Source organism: Carica papaya, chromosome 4 (genome assembly GCF_054855325.1).
Source record: "Carica papaya isolate Zhongbai chromosome 4, ASM5485532v1, whole genome shotgun sequence".
Classification (NCBI taxonomy): domain Eukaryota; kingdom Viridiplantae; phylum Streptophyta; class Magnoliopsida; order Brassicales; family Caricaceae; genus Carica; species Carica papaya.
In genome coordinates, this window is record NC_142312.1 from 3004459 (window position 1) to 3029170 (window position 24712).

Here is a 24712-nt window from a genome sequence, read left to right on the forward strand (position 1 = left end):
AGACCCGGGCGAGCCATTGCTGTAGACTCTCTTGGGCCAAAGTTGGGCTCCCAATTCATCTTTCGTCTTTCAGAATCCATTTTCGTATCAAGCGGCAACACTCCATACTAGTGCCCGCCATGGCCGCTTCTCCGACGGCCAAAATATGGTCTTCATCAATTAGGTCTTACGTCAATACCGGGAGACTATGCAGAACAACTTCAACCATTCCCTGCACCGAACACGGCGAATCTCTGGTTCTCGAGACAACGCCATGGCAGCCATCACATGGAACCCATTCGCCCAATCGTGTGAACATGATCGAGGTCAATTCTCCATTGCGAGAGCTAGTCAAAGCAGGTCAATTGCATCTTGCTCGCCAAATGTTCAACAAAATGTCGCAAAGAGACGAAGTTTCATGGACCATCATGATTTCCGGCTATGTCAGCGCCATGGACCCAGCCGAAGCTTTGATGTTGTTCTCCCACATGTGGCTTCAGCCTGGCCTTTCCATGGATCCGTTTGTTCTTAGCGTCGCGCTCAAGGCTTGCGGGTTAAATTCAAGCGTTAAATACGGTGAAGCATTACATGGATATTCGGTGAAAAGTAGTTTCGTTAATTCGGTGTTCGTGGGTAGTGCTCTTCTGGATATGTACACGAAAACCGGCAAATTTGAGGAAGGTTGCAGAGTGTTCGATGAAATGCCTATTAGAAATGTAGTTTCTTGGACCGCCATTATTACTGGGCTTGTTCGTGCCGGTTGTAATCAGGAGGCGCTGTTGTACTTTTCAGAAATGTGGAGATCGAGGGTGGTTTGTGATTCATATACATTTGCGATTGCATTGAAGGCATCTGCTGTTTCGGGTTGTTTGAATTATGGAAGGGAGATTCATTCTCAGATTCTGAAGAGAGGACTTGAAGTTACATCCTTTGTGGCTAATTCTCTTGCTACAATGTATAATAAGTGTGGGAAGTTAGATTATGGGTTGTGTTTGTTTGGAAGAATGAGTACACCAGATGTAGTTTCATGGACAACTTTGATAACATCCTATGTTCAGCTGGGTCAAGAGGAACAGGCCATTGAAGCTTTTATAAGGATGAGGGAATCTGGTGTCAACCCTAATGAGTTCACTTTTGCTGCAGTTTTCTCTGGCTGTGCTGGAATTTCTAGAGTTGAATGGGGTGAGCAAATTCATGCCCATGTTATCCATCTGGGTTTGGCAGATTCTTTGTCAGTGGCGAATTCCATCATGTCAATGTATTCTAAATGTGGAAGGCTAAGCTCAGTTTCGTTGGCGTTCCACGGAATGAGGAGGAGGGATGTTATTTCATGGAGCACCATCATTGGTGGTTTTTGTCAAGGAGGTTTTGGAGAAGAAGCTTTTGAATATCTCTCGCAGATGAGAAGGAAAGGGCCAAAACCCAATGAGTTTGCTCTTGCAAGTGTGTTGAGCGTGTGTGGAAGTATGGTGATTCTTGAGCAAGGGAGGCAAGTTCATGCTCATGTCCTCTCCATTGGATTGGACCAAATAGCTATGATCCAAAGTGCTCTAATAAACATGTACTCAAAATGTGGGAGTATTAGAGAAGCAGCAAAAATCTTTGATGAGGGAGAAAAGGATGATATTGTGTCATGGACTGCCATGATCAACGGATTTGCTGAACATGGATACAGCAAAGAGGCCATTGATTTGTTCGACAAGATTCCAATGGCTGGTTTGATACCTGACTCTGTAGCTTTTATAGGTGTTTTGACAGCTTGTAGTCATGCTGGACTTGTTGATCTTGGATTCAACTACTTCAATTCAATACTTAGTAAGTACCAGATAAATCCTTCAAAAGAACATTATGGCTGCATGATTGATCTCCTTTGCCGCGCTGGACAATTGAAGGATGCAGAACAAATGATTAACAATATGCCATGCAAAAAGGACGATGTTGTGTGGTCAACTCTTCTTAGAGCATGCAGGTTAGATAGTGATATTGACTGTGGAAGACGTACAGCAGAAAAGATTCTTGAATTAGATCCAAATAGTGCCGGGGCTCACATTACCCTGTCTAACATATATTCTGCTCGAGGAAAGTGGAAGGAAGCAGCAGATGTCAGGAAGATGATGAAATTGAGAGGTTTGATCAAGGAGCCAGGATGGTCCTGGATCAAGATCAAGGATCAGGTTTCCGCATTTGTGGCTGGTGATACTTCTAATCCACAGGGCGAAGAGATATACAGCATCTTGGATTTACTAGCATCGGGGACAGAAATTACAAGCCAGGAATTGGCTCTTCTAAACATTGTTGACCCAGCTTAAAGCAATGTCCCTTTCGTTGTTGCTCAGAGGTGTGCTATCTTCTATCTACTAATGAAGCTATGCTTCTGGAAAGGAGCAGCATCGAAAATTTGTTTTGGTTTCCATGATCAGAATGTGTGAGTTACAGATGAACCTGATTATGAGATTGCACTCAGGAAGAGTGGCAGTGCTGTTCCTGGAAGAGTTAAGAGAAGAAAGTCAGAGAAGCCCATGTTAATTTAAGATCAAGATGAAATCTCCAAATTTGTCAGATTGGTTGGAGATGTAAATTATGGACCATCATGGGCATGATTTCTCTCGTGCATCTTTTGCCTTTGCTTAACATTATTCAATTACTTATTTTTTCCAAATCCTGATATCTTCAAAATCTCAGTCAATAATGTCGGAGTGAGGATTTCCATTCACTTGAGCTGGATATGAGAAAGACAATTCTGTATCAGGGTGTTGATTTCTCAAAGCTGAGCTCTCAGGTGGATTAATGAACATTTTGGATGCAGCTATCTCCTGAACTATTTGATTGAAGAGAAAGTAGATTAACTATTTGATTGAAAGCGAGAATTTTGCCAAGCCTGGCTGATTACGGTACCTCTAAGTGTAGATTGTGTCCTAGCTGCAACCCCTTCCCTCCGAAAAGGTTGGGACCCACTCTTTTGTGAAATGGTTACTGGTATTCTCAGCGCACTGGAGCATCTCCAAATTATTCTGCTTGGTTTTTATTTGGTTAACCTATTGCTAGACTAGATAGATGAATCTTTCATCCCTTCGGCAATGTAATTGAAACCTGCCACTGTCCCCATTCCTAACGTGACTTGGTACTTGGTTGTGAGGAAATAATGTTGTATAATAAGGAAAATATGTCAATGACAACGTTCTTCTACCATTACAGAAGAAAATCACTTTGTTCCTTGAACTCATGAAATGTATATCATCTAAAAAATTCTTCAATGTATTTACAACCGTTCATCTCTAAACCAGTAACAAATAACATATATAACAAAGCCTAAGCAAAATGCAGCAGCCCCAAAAATAACAACTATCTGTACCCATAAATAAGAAGCAAATGCTTCAGAAACAATGGCTTTCCAGAACAAGTACCACAAAATAGAGAACAGGGATCCAACGGCAGCACCCACCCCTATTTGACTGATTGTATGGAGCCTCTGCGAAACCCTCAACCAAGACTGCAAACACAGATTAGAGATACATGACCAACATGTCCATTCTCTACTGTCTGAGGGCATTATCCATTCAGCAATGAGAGCAGAAAATATGCCAGGTTTATAAACTAAAATGATTCTAAGTCAACTTATGGCAAAAGAATCAGAATGGATAACAGAGATATCATGTCAAAGAAAAGAATTTGCGGAATAAACCAGCACGGCAATTCATGTAACAGTTAGGTTTCTGCACCAAAGTTTGAGCCTGGAATTCCTAAAAGATATCACAACTCTGACATACTCATAATTCTAGTTCAATTGGAAACTCATCCTGTCCATAACTTTAGAATGTTTCTCAATATTCTCTAATTGATGCTGACTAATAAGACTCGAGAGAAAAAAAAAACAATTAGGTTAGTGTTTGGATAGAATATTAAGGGCCATCACCGAGCTTCATTTAAGACACTGAGTTTCATTTAAGACCTAAATTAGGTTATTTATTCTACATTATTAAACTGCATCAAAATTAACTTTGGAATGAAGTTTAGAGAATTTTCACCATTGACAATCTTGAAATATTTAGCTAAGGATAACTGGAATTTGATCTAGTTTAGACGCAAAATCCATCTGCTAGCCTTTGTCATAATATGATCAACCAAGGATTTGATACAAAGCATTTGACTAACATAGGAGCAAATAATAATACTTACAAGATATGAACCAAATGCCAGGATGAGTCCGTTGATAGTCAATGAGAATTCATTTATACCAAGCCATTCCACAACTGCAACAGTAGAAAGCAGAAAATTATTACATGTCTGATTGAAGACAGCTGAAAAAGATTTTCTGACAAGGGAAAAAGATTTTCTGACAAAGGTAAGGGACATGAACACGATACACGCTCATCCTATTTACTCATGCTAGAAGAAGACACTAAGTACTTTGATCAATAAAAAGCCAATATGAAGGAAACAATCTTCCAAAACAGAGATAGAGTTCGACACGAATTCAAAAAACAAATGAATGAAAAACATAGAAGAATCATGAAACAGCTTATGAAAAATTATCAATAAATTGATGAATTAAGATACTCATGTTTGACACTGTTATTAATCGGGTTCTGCAGCCAATTTAACCTGCTTTTTTCTCCCATTCGTAGTTTTGTACTAGTTCCTCATCGCTCTTTGATATCACGTGATGATATCATATTTGAATGAAGCACAATGACGAATATCAAGCATTAAACAATTTAGCTCAAAATATCTTACACCCAAACTATAATTTGTAAATCGTCAAAGGCGGAGAAAAAACTCATTTCATACTGATGTAAAGAATAGAAAGCATTTATCACCTGATAAAACAGCAAACATTGAAGTATAGAAGATTGATTGTGCATGAGATGATGGCATCCCAGGGTCAGATCTCATGGTCGAAAAAGGCCGCTCTTGATTTAATATACGCTTGAGTACAACTGAGAGCATAGCATTTATAACAGAACCCATAGCCACCCACAAGGCTTCTGCATCATGCCTCCATAGAATGACTCCACCGAAAAGGGCAGCTACAAGCCATTTACTCTGTCAAAAACAACAAACAGATTATGAAGCATAACCTCCTCAAAACCAGAAATTTCAATCAACATGATCAAATAAATGGTACAGATAAATGGTGTTGTTTGTTCTTAATACTGACCACTTACACTACACCACCCAATAAGATCACAAAGGTTATATCCGTGATTCTATATTAAGGTTATATTTAGAATAAACCTATAAATTTGACAGAATTTATTTACAAACTTATACTTCAACTGAAAAATATTGAAAACTTTTCTTTAAAAAATGATTTTGTTGTTTCAATTCTACATAAAAATCTTATCACCTTAATATAGTTTATATGATATCCTAATTGAATTAGCTGATAATTTCCTACTTAACTTACGTATGCATTTGCAAAATATTGTTAGATTTGTTCTGCATTTATTCATAAAATTCAGGCTTCTAAGAAAACTATGAAATCATTGATTTCCATCAAAATGAAAATCTAAGTTGGATGTTCGTGGGGATAGTCCATTTTAAATCATAGCCAAAATCAATGAAAATGCCTATAAAGTGGACTTACCAGGTGAGTATAGTGTTTCGGCTACATTTAACATATCTGATTTATCCCTTTTTGAAATTGATGCAGGAATTAATTCGAGGATGAATCCTTTTGAGGGGAGGGGGAATGATGCAAACAATGATAAAAACACTCAAAATACTAAAAAAGCATCAAAAGATGACTTGCAACAAATTTCAAATGATGTGAACACAAATAGAGTTCCAAACCTAGAAAGTTTCAGTAGACAAGTAACAAGATCAAAGGCAAAGGAGTTTAAAGAGTTGCTCCAAGTTTGCACTCAAAAACATGTGGATGATGAGATGACCAATTGTGTAAAGTTCAAATATGAGCTTTTTGAACAACCCAAATTCGTAACTTTAATTAGGCTTAAATGATTTGGGATAATTTGAATTTGTTTGAGTTCTATTGTAATGGATGAATAAGCCTTTTGTATGGGTTGAATTAGTTGAGTTGTTTTAAATATTTTGAATTGTTTTATTTTAGTTTGAATTAAGTAAGCCCATATAGTCAAGTGTAACTCATTTGGGCTTAAATATTGTTTCAGTATTATTACAAGAATGAATTCATAACTATATGGTGCCACAAACAATTAAGGCTGTTTGTTAAGAAGATTAGAGTTATAAGGAGTTACATAACAATTACATGCCTATAACTAGCCTAGTTATTGTTGGAGTTACAATTGTAATTATCACATAATTAGCCTACTTATTGTAGAAGTTACAATTGTAATTATTTTGTTGTAAGTTATCATTGATTTCTTTGACCAAAGGAACTCTTCTTTATGGACATCAAGAGTTGTAATCAAATATTTCATAATTGAGTTCAGAGTGTTTTGACATTTTTTTCACTTTATGCACAAGGTGTTGATTTGGAATACAATTGTTATCACTTGTATTTCAATTTTGATTTTCTATTTCAATTGTTCTTGGTGCTTGTTTAGATTGGGTTCAAGAGATATCATTTATCTTTCTTAAGTTTTATTTAACTTCTACCATTTGAATGATTGAACAAATTTAATTTCTTTTAAATTGTGATATAAATTATGTTCTACACCGATTGAAGAGTTTTAAGGTTCAAGTAAGAATCTTGGGGTTTCGCATCATACTCCAACCCAGGCAAAGTTCACTGAGCTATTTTGGGCAATTCAAGGATTGACCGCTGTAGTCGGTTATAAATTTGCTCAAAACGTTGGCCAGCCACCTCCTACAAATGACCATCTAGTTCCCAACTGGATAATCTAAATTTAAGTAAAAAAATGAGTCCATGTCTAGATTTTGAAGTACTGATTCTCAAAAATTCAGGCTTCTAGAAAATTATAAAACCATTTAGTTCCCAACTGCATAACCTAAATTTGAAGTATAAAATGAATACATATCTAGATTTTGAAGTCTTGATTCTTGGCTAAATCATTTGTTAAACTCACTACATCTAGAAACATAACTTACTAAATATAGAAACACAGCAATAAATTTCAATTACTTTCGCGAATATCATACATATATATGTAAATATATGCTTGATACTCACTAACCAGACGATTAAGAATGGACTCGAATCCACTAGCCAACAACCCGTTCGAGTCATCCATCAGAACTTCTTGTTCAAGCACTTGGACTCCTTCATCCCGATTGCCGTTGCTCCTAAAAGTATAACATTTAAACGCCTCCGCCATGGTTTTTGGACCCAACACCCCTCTTTCACTGGACAGAAACCCACCGAGAAAACCCGATTTCGAGCTCTGAAGTCGAAGACAGAAATTAGGTCTTGGACGATAACTAAAACTATTAAGCTTAGAAGAAGAATTAGGAAGAAAATTGAAAGTAGGTTGACGGAGAAAGAACGCGGCAGCTGCCATTTTCGGTTAGGTCTGAGCAAGCAGAGCAGAGGAGGTGGAAATGAGAAGAGGAGGAGCAGACAAGAATCACCATTAGAATATGTAGTGAAGTTTGATAGATACAATAAATTTTCAGTTGCTATGGAGTAGATTGTTTGGCTGAGAATAATCCAAATGTAGCATCTGGGGAAGAGATGTAATGTCGATGCTTTTTTCTGTGAATAGAAATAGCAGTTGCGAGAAGGACTCAGATTACAGACGCTGACAGGTTGACCGACTGGGAACAGTATCGGATCGTCGTCTTCTTCATCTAATCAAATCACATATCACCACGTTGCGCATTTTTGCAGCACAAAAGGTAAATCCTTAATTCCGGAAACCACAATGTAACAGTTAATAGAAATTTCTTTGTTACCTTAATTCTATTAATTTGTAACTAATAAAGTTTTCTAAACACACTAATTACCGAAATTCTAAATTTATTAAATTAAATATTATGAATTAATACTATCACCTTATAATAATTAATAAATTTTATATTTTTAATAAAATTTAAACTTATAAAATTCTAATAAATTTTAAAAATTTGACCGTTAAAACACTCACCGATTTTGTTTATTACTATGCAAATTAAAATATATATCAATAGACACATAAATTCATATATATATATTTATATATCTAAAAAATATAAATGAATTTAGAAGATTAAAATTAAAAGTATTTTTATACATTAGTATAAACTTTAGATTATAAATTTTTATTTGGTACAAAGCCCACGACAACTTAACGGGGAATTTGAACTTTGAAAACAGTACGGGCCAATCAATTTTCAAATTGGGCCTTGATTGAGGAGCCATGATATAGTAACCGGTTGGTGACTGAAAGACCAATCAACATCACGAACAGGGGAAGACTTTGGTTTTTTTTTTTCTTGTCTTTTCTTTTGGTCGGTCAATGTGCGAAGACTTGAAAATGACCAACAACAAAAACAGGTACATAGAATTGATGCTGTAGAAAGTGAGAGAAAATATAGAATTTGATCAAGGTTGATGCATACGCCGCATTTAGACCCTGTTTGGCACAGGCAATTAAAAAGGAATATGGTCCAAGTGTCTCGAAATATCAAGCAATAAATTTGACTCTGTAAGAGACAAGACTTGAGTTAGCAATTAACTAGTGGTGTTCAATTCAGTTCTAAATCGCAAGTTGGTCATTATTCCCATTACGAAAATCAAACTGACTGAAAAAATCGGTTAAGTTAAATATGCTTTTAGTTCCGAATTGATTAACATTCCGATAACAAAATGCACTTTGTAAGTTGGCTAATTAAATTTAATTTAGACTTGTAATATTTATAAATAAAATTAAATATAGCAGATCAAAGTGAAAAAGTATGTCTTTAAAATTATTAGTAAGAAATTTAGTTTTGGTATGTACATGTGTGATGACTTGAAACAGTAGAGAATTGAAGTAGATTTTTACGGATTTACAAAAGATGAAGCAAGAATGCAAGTAAGAAACGAGAACAAGATGATGATAGAATAACTTAGTTTCCTCTCTTTTTTCTTTTTACTTATAACAGTAATAAATAATACTATTTATATTTAGGTTAAGGTGTATGTAACCCTCTCCTGTACATAATCTATTGTTAAACTCTTAAATATATTTACATACACAGTAAAATATATTTTTGCTGCAGGTTCATCAAACCTTTACAAGTTTTCGGGCTTAGCCCGTGGGCTCATACGACCCACACTTTTAACAATAAAAACTAGCTTAGCAATGCCCCTAAGGTACAAAAAAGAAATTATTCATAAAATACACACACACACACATGCTTTTAAGCCTGTGAGAGATTTAGGTTCAATAAGTTTTAAGTGTATAGTTGTTTGAGTTAGAAAAATTTTTAGATACATTTTTTTTCTTAGGTTTAAAGGGGGTTTGAGATTATTAAAACAAATGTGCTTAGCTAAATGTTATAGAATTTTGAGTTACTTAGTAAAATCTTATTAAAAAGTAAAAATTTATGTATTTAAGAGTGTTGGGTGTACAAAAAAAAAAAAAAAAAGATTCATATATATTCAATAATAGATATTACGTTGAAATGACACAAAAACATTATATTATAAAATTATTATGATAAATATTTTGCAAGTATATGTACATACATGCTCTTGATTCATTTAAACACAATTTCAATGGTATGATGAAATAAATTAGCTTGATTCGGAACTAACTAGAACTTAAAAGTTAATATATCTATGTATATCTAAATCATATATAAATCGTGAGCTCCACAGATGAAGTCATGTCACACATATATAACTATACATATACATGTAAATATATATATATATATATATGTATGTATGTATGTATAAGATATGTGTGTGCATTAATTAAGAGTAGTGAGTTGATGGAGTGTCCCAAAAGAAACAAGATCACGAGGAGGAAGGAAAAAGGTGGATGTCAACTTTTTTTAGATAAGAGCTTATCCACACCACATAATCAAACCCAGCAAAAAGAAAAAAGAAGAAAACACAAGAGTTTTTATACAAATTTAAGCATCTATAACCAGAGCTTACAAAGATTCTTCATGCCCACTTTACAGCTAAGATCGGCGCGTCATATTCTTTTTTTAAAAAAAATACCTTTCTATGTATGTATATAATATATATGTTAATTTCTTGGCAAACAATAACTTTTGCTGATCATCACTGCAGATTCTACGAGAATAATATTTCCACCATTGATAAATCATGTTTTTGTTTACCTTTTGTTTCATATTTATTTATGTTGATGTCAATAAGTGAAAAGAATTAAAATCATCAAGTTGGTTCCCAAACCAAAATAGGCATAGCATTATGCAATGGACAAAGGTTCGTTTAAGTTACTATAAATAATTAATTAATAGATTTCTTGTTTTAAAAAAATTGTAAGTTCAATTCGGTCTGTATTATTACATGTATTTTTATTCGAGTCATCCATCAGAACCTCTTGTTCAAGCACTTGGACTCCTTCATCCCGATTGCCGTTGCTCCTAAAAGTATAACATTTAAACGCCTCCGCCATGGTTTTTGGACCCAACACCCCTCTTTCACTGGACAGAAACCCACCGAGAAAACCCGATTTCGAGCTCCGAAGTCGAAGACAGAAATTAGGTCTTGGACGATAACTAAAACTATTAAGCTTAGAAGAAGAATTAGGAAGAAAATTGAAAGTAGGTTGACGGAGAAAGAACGCGGCAGCTGCCATTTTCGGTTAGGTCTGAGAAAGCAGAGCAGAGGAGGCGGAAATGAGAAGAGGAGGAGCAGACAAGAATCACCATTAGAATATGTAGTGAAGTTTGATAGATACAATTAATTTTCAGTTGCTATGGAGTAGATTGTTTGGCTGAGAATAATCCAAATGTAGCATCTGGGGAAGAGACGTAATGTCGATGCTTTTTTCTGTGAATAGAAATAGCAGTTGCGAGAAGGACTCAGATTACAGACGCTGACAGGTTGACCGACTGGGAACAGTATCGGATCGTCGTCTTCTTCATCTAATCAAATCACATATCACCACGTTGCGCATTTTTGTAGCACAAAAGGTAAATCCTTAATTCCGGAAACCACAATGTAACAGTTAATAGAAATTTCTTTGTTACCTTAATTCTATTAATTTGTAACTAATAAAGTTTTCTAAACACACTAATTACCGAAATTCTAAATTTATTAAATTAAATATTATGAATTAATACTATCACCTTATAATAATTAACAAATTTTATATTTTTAATAAAATTTAAACTTATAAAATTCTAATAAATTTTAAAAATTTAACCGTTAAAACACTCACCGGTTTTGCTTATTACTATGCAAATTAAAATATATATCAATAGACACATAAATTCATATATATATATATATTTATATATCTAAAAAATATAAATGAATTTAGAAGATTAAAATTAAAAATATTTTTATACATTAGTATAAACTTTAGATTATAAATTTTTATTTGGGACAAAGCCCACGACAACTTAACGGGGAATTTGAACTTTGAAAACAGTACGAGCCAATCAATTTTCAAATTGGGCCTTGATTGAGGAGCCATGATATAGTAACCGGTTGGTGACTGAAAGACCAATCAACATCACGAACGGGAGAAGACTTTGGTTTTTTTTTTTCTTGTCTTTTCTTTTGGTCGGTCAATGTGCGAAGACTTGAAAATGAGAGAAAATATAGAATTTGATCAAGGTTGATGCATATGCCGCATTTAGACCCTGTTTGGCACAGGCAATTAAAAAGGAATATGGTCCAAGTGTCTCGTTATATCAAGCAATAAATTTGACTCTGTAAGAGACAAGACTTGAGTTAGCAATTAACTAGTGGTGTTCAATTCAGTTCTAAATCGCAAGTTGGTCATTATTCCCATTACGAAAATCAAACTGACTAAAAAAATCGGTTAATTTAAATCTGCTTTTAGTTCCAAATTGATTAACATTCCGATAACAAAATGCACTTTGTAAGTTGGCTAATTAAATTTAATTTAGACTTGTAATATTTATAAATAAAATTAAATATACAAGATCAAAGTGAAAAAGTACGTCTTTAAAATTATTAGTAAGAAATTTAGTTTTGGTACGTACACGTGTAACGACTTGAAACAGTAGAGAATTGAAGTAGATTCTTACGGATTTACAAAAGATCAAGCAAGAACAAGAGTAGGGCAAGATGACGATAGAATAACTTGGTTTCCTCTCTACTTTCTTTTTACTTATAACAGTAATAAATAATACTATTTATATTTAGGTTAAGGTTTATGTAACCCTCTCGTGTACATAATCTATTGTTAAACTCTTAAGTATATTTACATACACAGTAAAATATATTTTTGCTGCAGGTTCGTCAAACCTTTACAAGTTTTCAGGCTTAGCCCGTGGGCTCATACGGCCCATGCTTTTAACAATGAAAGCTATCTTAGCAATGCCCCTAAGGTACAAAAAGAAATTATTCATAAAATACACACACATGCTTTTAAGCCTGTGAGAGATTTAGGTTCAATAAGTTTTAAGTGTTTAACTGTTTGAGTTAGAAAAATTTTTAGATACATTTTTTTTCTTAGGTTTAAAGGGGTTTGAGATTATTAAAACAAATGTGCTTAACTAAATGTTATAGAATTTTGAGTTACTTAGTAAAATCTTATTAAAAAGTAAAAATTTATGTATTTAACAGTGTTGGGTGTACAAAAAAAGAAAAAGAAAAAGAAAGAATCATATATATTCAGTAATAGATATTATGTTGAAATGACACAAAAACATTATATTATAAAATTATTATGATAAATATTTTGCAAGGACCATAATGTATATGTACATACATGTTCTTGATTCATTTAAATACAATTTCAATGGTATGATGAAATAAATTAGCTTGATTCGGAACTAACTAGAACTTAAAAGTTAATATATCTATGTATATCTAAATCATATATAAATCGTGAGCTCTATAGATGAAGTCATGTCACACATATATAACTATACATATACATGTAAATATATATATATATGTATGTATGTATGTCTAAGATATGTGTGTGCATTAATTAAGAGTAGTGAGTTGATGGAGTGTCCCAAAAGAAACAAGATCACGAGGAGGAAGGAAAAAGGTGGATGTCAACTTTTTTTAGATAAGAGCTTATCCACACCACATAATCAAACCCAGCAAAAAGAAAAAAGAAGAAAACACAAGAGTTTTTATACAAATTTAAGCATCTATAACCAGAGCTTACAAAGATTCTTCATGCCCACTTTACAGCTAAGATCGGCGCGTCATATTCTTTTTTTAAAAAAATACCTTTCTATGTATGTATATAATGTATATGTCAATTTCTTGGCAAACAATAATTTTTGCTGATCATCACTGTAGATTCCACGAGAATAATATTTCCACCATTGATAAATCTTGTTTTTGTTTACCTTTTGTTTCATATTTATTTATGTTGATGTCAATAAGTGAAAAGAATTAAAATCATCAAGTTGGTTCCCAAACCAAAGTAGGCATAGCATTATGCAATGGACAAAGGCTCGTTTAAGTTACTATAAATAATTAATAGATCTCTTCTTTTAAAAAAATTGTAAGTTCAATTCGGTCTGTATTATTACATGTATTTTTATTTGATGATTGATATAAATATATTGTTTATTTATATTTATGTATGTATATTATTTAATTAATAAACGTAGATATAAACATATTATTTATTTTCTTTTATAATTTTATGATAATCTATAATAGGCTAGATCTGTGAGGGAGAGTGGGATGAACGGTTAGGATGGGATGGGAGAAATCGACGGTCGAGATGTGAAGTTTGGATAGGTATAAAAGCGGCGTCGAGAAGAGAGAGGAAGGGAAGAAGAGGGGAAAGAAGGGAAAAGGGAAAACATAGAGTGCAGGTGAGAGAGAGGGAGACAATTACAAGAGGCAGAAATCAGAGGCAAATATGGAAGGAGAACTATTCGGAAGTTCAGGAAGAGGTGAGGTCGCAGTAGCTTTGGGAGATAGAGGAGGATAGAACAAGAGTTAAGAGAAATTTGGAATTCTAAACTAATTTAGGACAAACCTCGAGAAATTGTATGTGTAGGTTAATGGAGATGCTCCTCGTCAAGGAGACGGAAGTAGAGGAGTTGTAATAGTTGAGGAAGTGTAAGAAAAATTGAGGTATGGGGAGGGAGAGGGAGTACACTGTAAAGAGAGGGAGAGGAATGAACTGGAGGTGTCGTGTGGACGGGGACGGAGCCTATGGATGAGGAGTTTGTGTGTAACCGAGAAGTGAGGTAAATGTGAGAGTGGGATGCATTGTTGTATAGGTATAAGTATAGGCAATGGGTGACTTGTGGCGGGGTTAGGTTTAGTTATGTGGGTAAGGCTACTTGGTCGAGGGAGATGTCTTCTGTTGTGCAAGGATGGTGGTTCGTGGTCTGTGTGTGTGTAGTTATAGGTGGGGTGGGGGTCTGTCGGGGTCACATGTTATAATGTGTAGGTTGGGCAATGGTATGTGTATGTGTATGTAAGTAGGTGTGGGAGGCATTCTGGTATGCTGGTGTGGAAATCAGTGGCATGTTGTGTGTTCGTGTGTGTGAGTTGTGTGTGTAAGGCCTTTGGTCGAGGCTTGCAGATATGGATGTGCTAGTATGATGAGTAGTGGCATGTTGTACCCAGTCAGGTGTGTGTGAGACTGTTTGGTCGAAGTTGGTAGAGTTCGATGGGGATATTCAGTGGTCATTGTCGCGGGAATAATAGTGTGTATTCTATGTTGTGGTGTGATAGTGCACGAGGTCATGTAATGGCCGACATGGTGATTGTGGTTGTTGTTGAGGCAGAGCCCTAAGATGCAGCAAGGGTGTGTGTGTATGGCCCTGGTGGACCAGTTTTAAAAAAAAAGTGTAATAGAGGTGGAGTAGATTGAGAGTTGATAAGGTACTAGGGTTAAAACAAAGGGGTATAATGTATTTTTGTTATGGGAGTTGGAGAACGAGGGGGCTAACGGTAAGGGGTTAAGTGGGATTAGGAGAGAAAGGTGCGGTCATTTAATAATTATCAAGGGAGGAAAACAGAATGATAAAGGTAGAGAAATGATAGTAGGGAGGGAGGTCATTTAATTGTCATTTGTTAGTTTTTAGTTATAATTTCATCTTATTGGGTTACGTATACTCATTATTTTCATTTCAGATGTGTTGAGGCTAGAACTAAAAAAGAAAAGCTTAGCAAAGGAGCACCGAACTTAAAAGTAGCAAGATGTTATTAATCATAAAGAGACATAGTAGTATACTCACAGTACTAAAATAGTATTAGAACTTCTATGTGTATGGTGATAGTTGGAGAGTTTCTTTGAGTATAGAGTTTATCATTGTAACATGAATTGATTTCTTTATAAAGTAATGGATATGCAATTTGGTTCAGGATTATAAATATCTTACTCGGGGTAGAAGAATGAATATTGTATAATCCTATAGTAGAAATCGTACAGGGATATTACAGTTAGTATCAGAATATCATCTTACAGACATAGAGCATTTAATAAGTTATAATATCTACTATCTTTTAAGGAAAAGAAGACTAATGCAGGTTGTTACAATGCAGGTGGACAAGGCGAAACAATGAAAAGAGGTAGGGGCCGACCTCGACAGGGATCAACACTAGCCCTTTGGGAGATGCCAACAGCATCCCCCGGGACTCCGCGTTTCAGCAGGTGCCACTCTCTGCATTTCAAGGGCCGCCCCCATTCACAACAAATCACCCACCACTTTTCCTAGACCACCCCAGGTGTCGCCTATAGGACAGACCCCTGGCCACCAAGATAATTTTAATTAGTTGTGCAGAGTAGTGGAGAGTCTGGCCACCATGATTTGGGAGAAGGAATTAAGGCCAGAGCCATCCTTCCAGGTACATCAGAGTACTGGCTAAGGGGGGGGGGGGGGGGGGGGGGTTGGACACGAGTAATATTGAAAAATATCGAAGATTAAATCCCCCTGCATTCAATGGAGGTTCCGACTCACTGGTTGTAGAAGATTGGATCAAAAAAACCGAGAAGTTATTTGATGTAATAGAGATAACAACTGAACAAAAAGTACAGCTAGCCACTTTCATGTTAAGAGGATCTGTGGAATGTTGGTGGAGTCTGAAAAGAGGGGCTCTAATCCCTCTAGTGACTTAGGAAGTATTCCAAGAGGCATTCATTAATAAGTACTTCCCTGATTTTCTTAGATAAAGGAAAAAAACTGAATTTGCAGAGCAATGCCAAGGGAAGTTGTCAGTGGCAGAGTATGCCGAGAAGTATATAGAATTGGGTCGTTTTGCTCCAAAAGTTATATTGCATGAATTGAAGAAGGCTAGAATATTTAAGAAAGGACTAAGACCAGAGTTGTATCACCAAGTAGCAGTGTTTGCCCTACCTACTTATCAGGCGGTACTAGAGAAAACACAGTTGGTATAAACTCTATATAGGGAACATATGGACTATGGTGGAGGACCCCCCAGTTATAAGCGAATACCACCACCCTTCGTCCAAATAGAGAAGAGGCAGAGGATAGTACATGATCTAACCCCCAGGACATCAGCTTTAGCCAAAGAATGTCGAGTATACGCATTGTGGTCAGAGTCATAGGGATAAACCATGCCCGAATTCTGGGCGTAGATGTTATAGATGTGGCAGTACTTGGCATTTAATACGGGACTGTCCCGCACCCAGGTAGACTAACAGAGTAATGGTTCTAGGTAGAGTGTTCGCCTTGACAGCACATAATGCGGAGGCCACTCTAGAGGTTATTCAAGGAGGGGAGAGAAGTAAGAGTGGACTTAATCTTATTAGATATTAGGGATTTTGATGTAATATTGAGATAAATTGGTTAGCTACACAGCATGCCCATGTGGATTGCTTTCGTAAGATAGTTACTTTAGAGATTGGTTGAGTTCTGGGTTGTAATTTTATAGTAAATTCAACTTCTCTATCCGCCGGTAACCCCAAAAGTTACTGACATCCTACTCGCAACCCTCTTGTGCATCAGGCTCTGGATCCTGATCCTCTTGATCTGAAATAGTTAAATAAAAAATAAACTACACTATCCCAGTAAGAATATCACACTACTCACTGACACATAAATTAAGTTTGGTAGAAAAATCAAAACAACTAATATAGTTCTTAATTAAACGAACTCATTTATTATAAATAAAATCTTTTACCATTTACTTACCATAGTGAGATTTACAAAACAACTTACAGAGACAATAACATAACACAGATCATGATTTCATATGTAATCGATTTGAATAACAATCTTATTCTTTATCAGCCTACTGGTATCCATTGAGGTTTATAAGGATGTCCCCACAATGCATGAACGATTAAGAGAGATGGGTGTGGTCATTTAATAATTATCAAAAGAAGAAAACAGAATGATAGATGTAGAGAAATGATAGTAGGGAGGGAGATCATTTAATTGTTATTCGTTAGTTTTTAGTTCTAATTTCATCTTATTAGGTTATGTATACTTATTACTTCCATTTTAAATGTGTTGATGCAAGAGCCAAAAATGGAAAGCTTAGCAACGGAGCAACGGACTTAAAAGTATCAAGATGTTATCAATCGTAATGAGACATAGTATTACACTCACAGTATTGAAACAGTATTTGAACTTCTATGTGTATGGTGGTTGTTGGAGAGTTTTGTTTTTATTATAGAATTTATCATTATATTAGGAATTGATTTCTTTATAAAGTAATGAATATGTAATTTGATTGAGGATTATAAATATCGGAGTAGAAGGGTGAATAGTATATAATCCTATAGTAGAAACTGTACATGCATGTTACGAAATCTAAATTAATTTTTTATAATTCCATATGTTGAACTTGATGAGTAATGAGGAATAAAATCAAAGGTGCAGAATATGTAGAATATAAATAAATTAATTTATAAATAATAATATAAATGGTGTTTGTCTGATCGAAATTAAAGACCCAGTTGAATAGAAAAGAATATATATATATGTATGTATATATAGACACACACACACACATATATATATATATATATATTATAAATGACTTTGCCTGCTAAGTGGATGATGAATCGTTTCAGAATTTTGTATTTTGATTCCAAAATATGTTATTTAATTATCTTTTCATTATTCCAATATTCTTTTTAATTCTATCCATCTACATACTCCCAAAAAAATTCCACGCCCGACTACCTCTACTATTATTATATATTATTATTATTATTATTATTAGTTAAAACTTTAGTAAAGATAATTTATAAATTTTAAATATTTTTTTAATAGTAAATTAAAATTTAAATTATAATGAATGACAAATTTTAATAATTAATTTTATAAATTTTTTTATATAAAAAAAAAAAACATGTTCAAACATTAAGAATACACCATTAAATTGTAACATAAATGACGTATATTATTAACTTTATACATGATAAATTATGCTCAAATTGGTGAATGAAAGTATGGAGCTCGTCATATTGCATAATTAAATGTCCATAAGTTTCTAATGCCATCATCTCACATGATTTAATTTTGTCTCCTTCCTACAAATTATATGATGGGGATTGTCAAGACAACCAAATCTTGCTAACTTCAAACAATAAGACCCTATATATATATATATATATTTATAAAAATCTAAAAATATTTTATATTTATTTATTATATATATGTGTATATATACATTAGGTTTGTTTAACATTTGACGTGCCAAATTGCCAAAATGGTCTATTTGCTTCCTATTTATAGGCACGACCTAATCCTTAATATATAATAGAGCATTGACGATTTGTTAAGTAGTACGGCTGCCTTGTTCTATCTTAAAAAATAATTACAATATTTGTACACATTGATTGATTAGATAATATTCTTATATCTATTTTTTAGAAAAATAAATATGCGCAATTTGGTTGTCAAATCATTAGAAATGATAAGCTTTTTATTTGTAGTATTTAATTTTAGGATATATTTATAAAACTAATTTTCAAATTTTGTTATTTATTACATTCTTATTGTAATTTTATTCTTAAATATTTTTATTTATTTTAAATTAGTTTGTTTCATTTTTTATAAAAAAATATATATATAATAGTTAATTATATTAGACTTGATAAACTTTATGAATTATTGTGATAATTAATTTGGTAAAATTTCTTGGTACTACCTAGACTAACACTGTTTTGGTAAAAATTTAATCTTTAATTAAAACAATTTATACTTTCTAGATTTAGATTACCCCCTAAATAAAATGAAAATTATAATTTATTTGTATTTATATTTATTTATTAGCAGTTAGAATTTTAATATCAGTAATTATTTGAACAAAATATAATATTTTAATTTTTTAAAAAATAATAATGTTGCATGATGAGCCAGAGGCAGACATGTCAGCAACAAAAAATGCAGAAGGGGAAGTAGGGGTCCATGTAAATATATAGATTGTTGGCAATTGGCAATTTGGGTTGACTAGACTACCCTCATTTCTGAATATATAAATAAATAAATAAGTAGGAGAAAATTAAATTACATATTTTTTAAAAGATGAGACTAAAAAAAAAATACTTAAATATTATACATATATTAGTTTTCTAAAATAAATATTTTATAAAAAGGAAATTAATACGTGGCATAGAGTGAGTGTCAGGGGTGATCGAGATAAGACGTGGCTGAACATTATGCCACGGTGTACGGACATGATTTTGTAGAGTACCCCGTAAATTGTGTACACTTCACGTAGTCACGTAAATTTCCCAAAATCTCTTCTAAATTACTAATTGTTTAATAATTTTATTAAATACATTATGATTAAAAATATAAATATTTATATATTAATTTGGATATATATTGTAATTTTTTATCCTTATTATTTTACCAAAAATAATAATAATAATAATAAATTAAACACAGAAATTAAAGAAAAAAAAAAAAGAGAAAACTCTGATGAACACGGGATTCTCAAGATTCAACAACACTTTAATTAAATTTAAACGACTTCCCCCCCATCTAACTTCTTGTCACTGCCTCCTTCCTCATCATCATTATTAATTGAAATTAAAATACATACATATCTATATATAATTAAGAATTATCCCCAATTGTTATTACATATATACATGTGTATATATATATAGACATTTTAATTATTAAATAAATTTAAAAAAAATTTATAATTTAATAATTATAAATATTAGATGATGCTATAAAATGGATTATATTTAACAATGTAAGTAATTAAAGAGTCACACTTCACGGTTACATATATCTCACGTGAAAACCAACCATATTTTATTGCCTCAAATGTCACGCTCTTACAAAAATTTTAAAAATTAAAAAAAATGATAAAGAATATTTAAATACAGGAAAGGATAAATTATTTTTATAGATTATCCACGTGGCATTTCCGCAGTGGGCTCCACCTGCCCAACCGTCAGATAAAACTTAAAAAGGCTAGTTTCTGACTGATTAATTAATTAACGCCATTTAATTATAGTTTACACCTATAGATAACTAATCAAATTCCCGTAAGAGATTAATTTTCACTTCTTCGGACTTTTTTAATTAAATTATAATCATAAATTAATATTATTTTTAAATTAATTTAAATAATATAATCTAATCGTAACAGTCAAATTATAATTTTAAATTACTATAGTAAGTCCGTAAAAATAATTTTTTATTTAGAAAAATTAGTTTACCGTGATAATTCTGAAATTAAAATTTTAATTTGATTTAATAAATATTTATTTTTTTAATTTTACATTTAAAATTGTAGTGATGTATGTTTTCGAGGCGGCTATAAAAGAGCGGATTTGCCTGCAGACAGGTTCAGTCATCTGGAGCACTACTTCTTGTTCTTTGCACAAAGAAAGCGAAAAAAAGCTTTCGGTGTCCTCACTGTACTCTTCTCTTCCCTCTCTATCTCTCTCCAAATCTTTTTCCTATATTTTTCATTTTTTTCCCTCCATTTTCTCTCTGTTTCTTTCTCAGAATTCCAGGAAAGTCTCCGGCCAAACAACCAGCAGTTTCGAATACTGGCTCTTGATTTCGTCACTCTTCAATGCCTTGAAACTTTTCGTTTAAAATATTCTGTGTAGAGCATTTCAGTACTAGACTTCATTCCCGATCTCTCTGTCAATTTGATTGAAATGGATGCGGTTGATTTTGACAACGTGAAGGCAGAGAAAGCGAACGCGATGAGGAGGTATAACCGCCTACAAAGCATCGCGAGGCTTTTCCGCTTGGCAGAAGTGTGTCTTGCTCTGGTGTTCCTCTCGTGGACCTGCACTCGACTACCGTTCGTCGTCAAGATCTCCGGAGAGTTTATCCGCCGACTCGCCGGCATCGTCTCCAATCCTCTCTTCGTGTTCGTTATCTGTAACGGCATAATCGCTGCGCTCATCGCGAACTCCGGGAGATTCTCTGGCGAGAACAACGCTGCGGGAGACGTCGACAGCAGTCTCTACGATGAGTTTGTCAGAAACAACGAGAATCGCGCGAAGCCGTTAGGCGAAGATGCTCCACGGGAGGAGATAGTGTACGAGGACAAGCAGGTGATTTTTTCACAGCCAAATGCGATTTCTCCTGCGTGCGAAAGCCACTCCAATCGTGACGTCAGTACAGTTTCCGATTCGGATCCGGAAGTCGAATCACAGAACCGGAGAGTTTACCGGAGGAGTAAGTCGGAGAAGTTGGCGAGAGAGAAATCGGAAGGAGGCATTCTTCGGCGATCGGAGACAGAGAAGTTCCAGGAAAGAGAGAATCTCGGCGAGAAAATCCAAGCTAGGGGATTGTATCCAGAAGATGAATTGAGCAACGAGGAGTTCCAACGAACGATCGAAGAGTTCATTGCAAAGCAGTTGAAGTTTCGTCGGCAAGAGTCCCTTAGTGTCGTTCTTCAAAGCCAGACTTGAAGGTGAATTCTCGTTTAACTCCGAATTCCAAACAGAAAAAGAAAAAATTAAAAGAGACCGTGAAGTAAAGAAGGTCGTCTCTTGCTTCCTTCTTCTTCTTCTTCTTCCACTCCTTGCACTGTTGGTGGCTATTGGTTAACGCTATGCACAGTGTTGATCTGTCATGAACATGGAATAGAGTAAAAAGATTGGCTATGCATTTACCTCCTTTTTTTGCGTGTAAAATTAAATTTAGGCGAACTTATCGGTGGCATGGTTCCTCTGAAGTTTTACTTTCACGGAGAAGGTAATTTTACTTTTATCAAGGAGATGATTCGAAAAAACCCAGTAACTTAATTCTCGTAATGTAAAAAGAATTTGGAATATGTTGTCGATATTGTCTTATTTCGTATTAATAGGCACTGAATCTGATCCGAACTGATGACAATTCACACAGGCATCGACATATATGCTTTGCCAATACTGATGTTAATTACTGTTTAATTATTACATCAATATTGTAACAAGAAAAAATTAAGAACCAATTGCATATTTATCTTCTGGATTTTGTTAAATAAAAGATGTGTATATAAAAATAATATTTTATATGAAATAATGAAAATTCAATTGTTATAAAAAAAAATCAAATAATTTAAATGTCTAACTCTAAATTAATATCGGAGAGTCCAGACCAAAACAAATTAGTATAAGAGAGTCTGTAAATATAATTTTTATTGAAAAAAAAAAAGAAGATAAATTTATGGCTCTAACGTTTTGGAGTGAAAATTGGTCAGTGTATCAGACAACAGATTATTGAATGAAGTACCAATGCACATCGCGGGTCAACTGCTAGTTCAAAATAATGGCTCAACAGGCTCGACAAGATGTATCGTACATGACTTCAGAGGTTGAAAAAACAAATTAATTAATAAATTAATAAACGAAATTTTGTAGATATATTAATCTAATTCTTAATCATTTTTTTATTGTAATTCATTTCTTAAATTTTTTCTAAACATTTTAAAAGACTAATTTCTTTGTGTTTGATTAGTTGATAATTTTGTAAAATATATCTATAAAAAAATTTCATTAAATTAACTCCTAATTTATGTTGAATATATTTAATTATTTTATTACAATAATCCTTACTTTATGAGATTATAAAGAGATTTATATCACCCACAAATAAAAACTAAAATAACCGATGGATTCAAAACATGTATTAAATATTATAAATTGACTTATTATATATATTTTTGAGTACCAAATTAAAATTACTGATATTTTAATAACATTTAGAGTATTCTTTCAACCTGAAGTTCCATATGAGAAAATAGAGATTGTGGTAATTGTTGAATCTTCTATTAGTATATGAACAACTATGTGAATCGATGAACTTAATAGATTGTTACAAATGAATATGCTATTCCATCTTAGCCTATTCGCATATAAAAAAGTTAATTTATTGCTTATGTGATTTGCCACTTAAACTTTTTTAAATAAAGTTATGTTGCTAATATGTTTACTAAGATTGTGAGTATTGTATTTAGGTTCAAAGCCCTCTGCACTCTACGTCTAGAGAATATGTGAATTACTCTTGTCTATATTAAAACTTTATTAGAAAATAATTTAATATTAACGATAATTAAGTAACCTAATTAATAATTTATTTTTTATTATTAATTTATTAATCTAATTAATTAATTATTTGGCATAAGTAAATAAAGGTTTATTTCTTAATTGAAATTTAAAGGTTAAGAATTGCTTGATTATATTAAGTAACAAAAACGCACCTAAATAATTAATGAAATCAGGCGGGTATCATGTCATATAACAGATAAAATTATGAATGTTTTTGGCAAACCCAACTTGGGATTTAATTTTATCTTTAACACCTGCCATTAAATTAGCCACTTTAATTTCAATCATTAACTAATTAATAGCAACACAAATTTTTTAGATTTGATATGTGATTCATTATTGTAACTTTCCATAACCGAGTCTACCATACATCTAATCAGTCGGTCCATATATATATATATATACACACACACACACACACATATAAATAAGATAATAGTCACCCATTTATGAGTTTTGTTTACCATCAATCCCCACCCGATCGTTACCTTATTAATTAATCACCATCATCAATTATTTTAATAATATATTAAATTACTCTATTATTGTTTCAGCTCTTATAAGTCAGATTACTTTTTTTACATTTTTGCTTAATTATCTTTTCGACTACAAAAAAAATGGAAAATAATTATTTTAAGATTGAGCGAAAGATATGATTTAAATTCGAAAAAATTGTTATATAGTGAAAATTATTATTTAATTAAAAAATATGTAATATAAATTAAATATTTTGAAGGTTTTATGAATAATTAATTGAAATTAAATATTTTCTAGGAGTATATTTTTTAAATTATATTGAAAATTAATATATAAAAAAGTTTATAATTGAAGAAAAGAATCAATCACCAAATCATGATTAATTTTCCGGAAATGTACTTTGCATTCACTACATATATCTCCGTGATCTCCATTTGAAAAAAGTCACTTTTTATAATCATGGTAATAAATTATAGTAGTGAGGTGACCTTTCACTTTATATATATATATATATATTTCTATCCTTTACTTTTTTAATGCTTAAATTTTGAGTAGGGTATTTAACTGATGTGATTATTCTAATTAAAAAAATATATTAATCATGTAATACTTTTTTTTGGAGAAATATATATTTAAAACATGCATAATCACACAAAACAAAGATAGAAAGAAAAATAACATAACATTTTAACATGATTTGACAGAATCTCTATATTTACAAATAAAATTAAAAAGAAAATATTTTATTATAGAATATGAGA

At 33.0% G+C, this 24712-nt stretch overlaps 3 protein-coding genes across 3 annotated transcripts; 2 read left to right on the forward strand and 1 right to left on the reverse strand.

Moving 5' to 3' along the window:
• Nucleotides 1–121: 121 nt before the first annotated feature.
• On the forward strand, nt 122–3259 carry LOC110824685 (putative pentatricopeptide repeat-containing protein At3g47840). The gene has a single exon (XM_022055215.2). The coding sequence runs from the start codon at nt 297–299 to the stop codon at nt 2286–2288; it is 1992 nt and encodes a 663-aa protein (XP_021910907.2). The 5' UTR covers nt 122–296; the 3' UTR covers nt 2289–3259.
• Nucleotides 3186–7685, reverse strand: LPPEPSILON2 (Phosphatidic acid phosphatase (PAP2) family protein). The gene is made up of 4 exons (XM_022056743.2): nt 7098–7685; nt 4797–5022; nt 4156–4229; nt 3186–3469 (listed from the first exon to the last, which is right to left on the reverse strand). Exons 1-4 carry the CDS (start codon nt 7419–7421, stop codon nt 3239–3241), a joined length of 855 nt encoding a protein of 284 aa, XP_021912435.1. The 5' UTR covers nt 7422–7685; the 3' UTR covers nt 3186–3238.
• A 13071-nt stretch (nt 7686–20756) lies between these two features.
• Nucleotides 20757–22249, forward strand: LOC110812876 (tRNA-methyltransferase non-catalytic subunit trm6MTase subunit). Its single transcript, XM_022039757.2, has one exon. The coding sequence runs from the start codon at nt 21090–21092 to the stop codon at nt 21852–21854; it is 765 nt and encodes a 254-aa protein (XP_021895449.2). The 5' UTR covers nt 20757–21089; the 3' UTR covers nt 21855–22249.
• The last annotated feature ends 2463 nt before the right edge of the window (nt 22250–24712 follow it).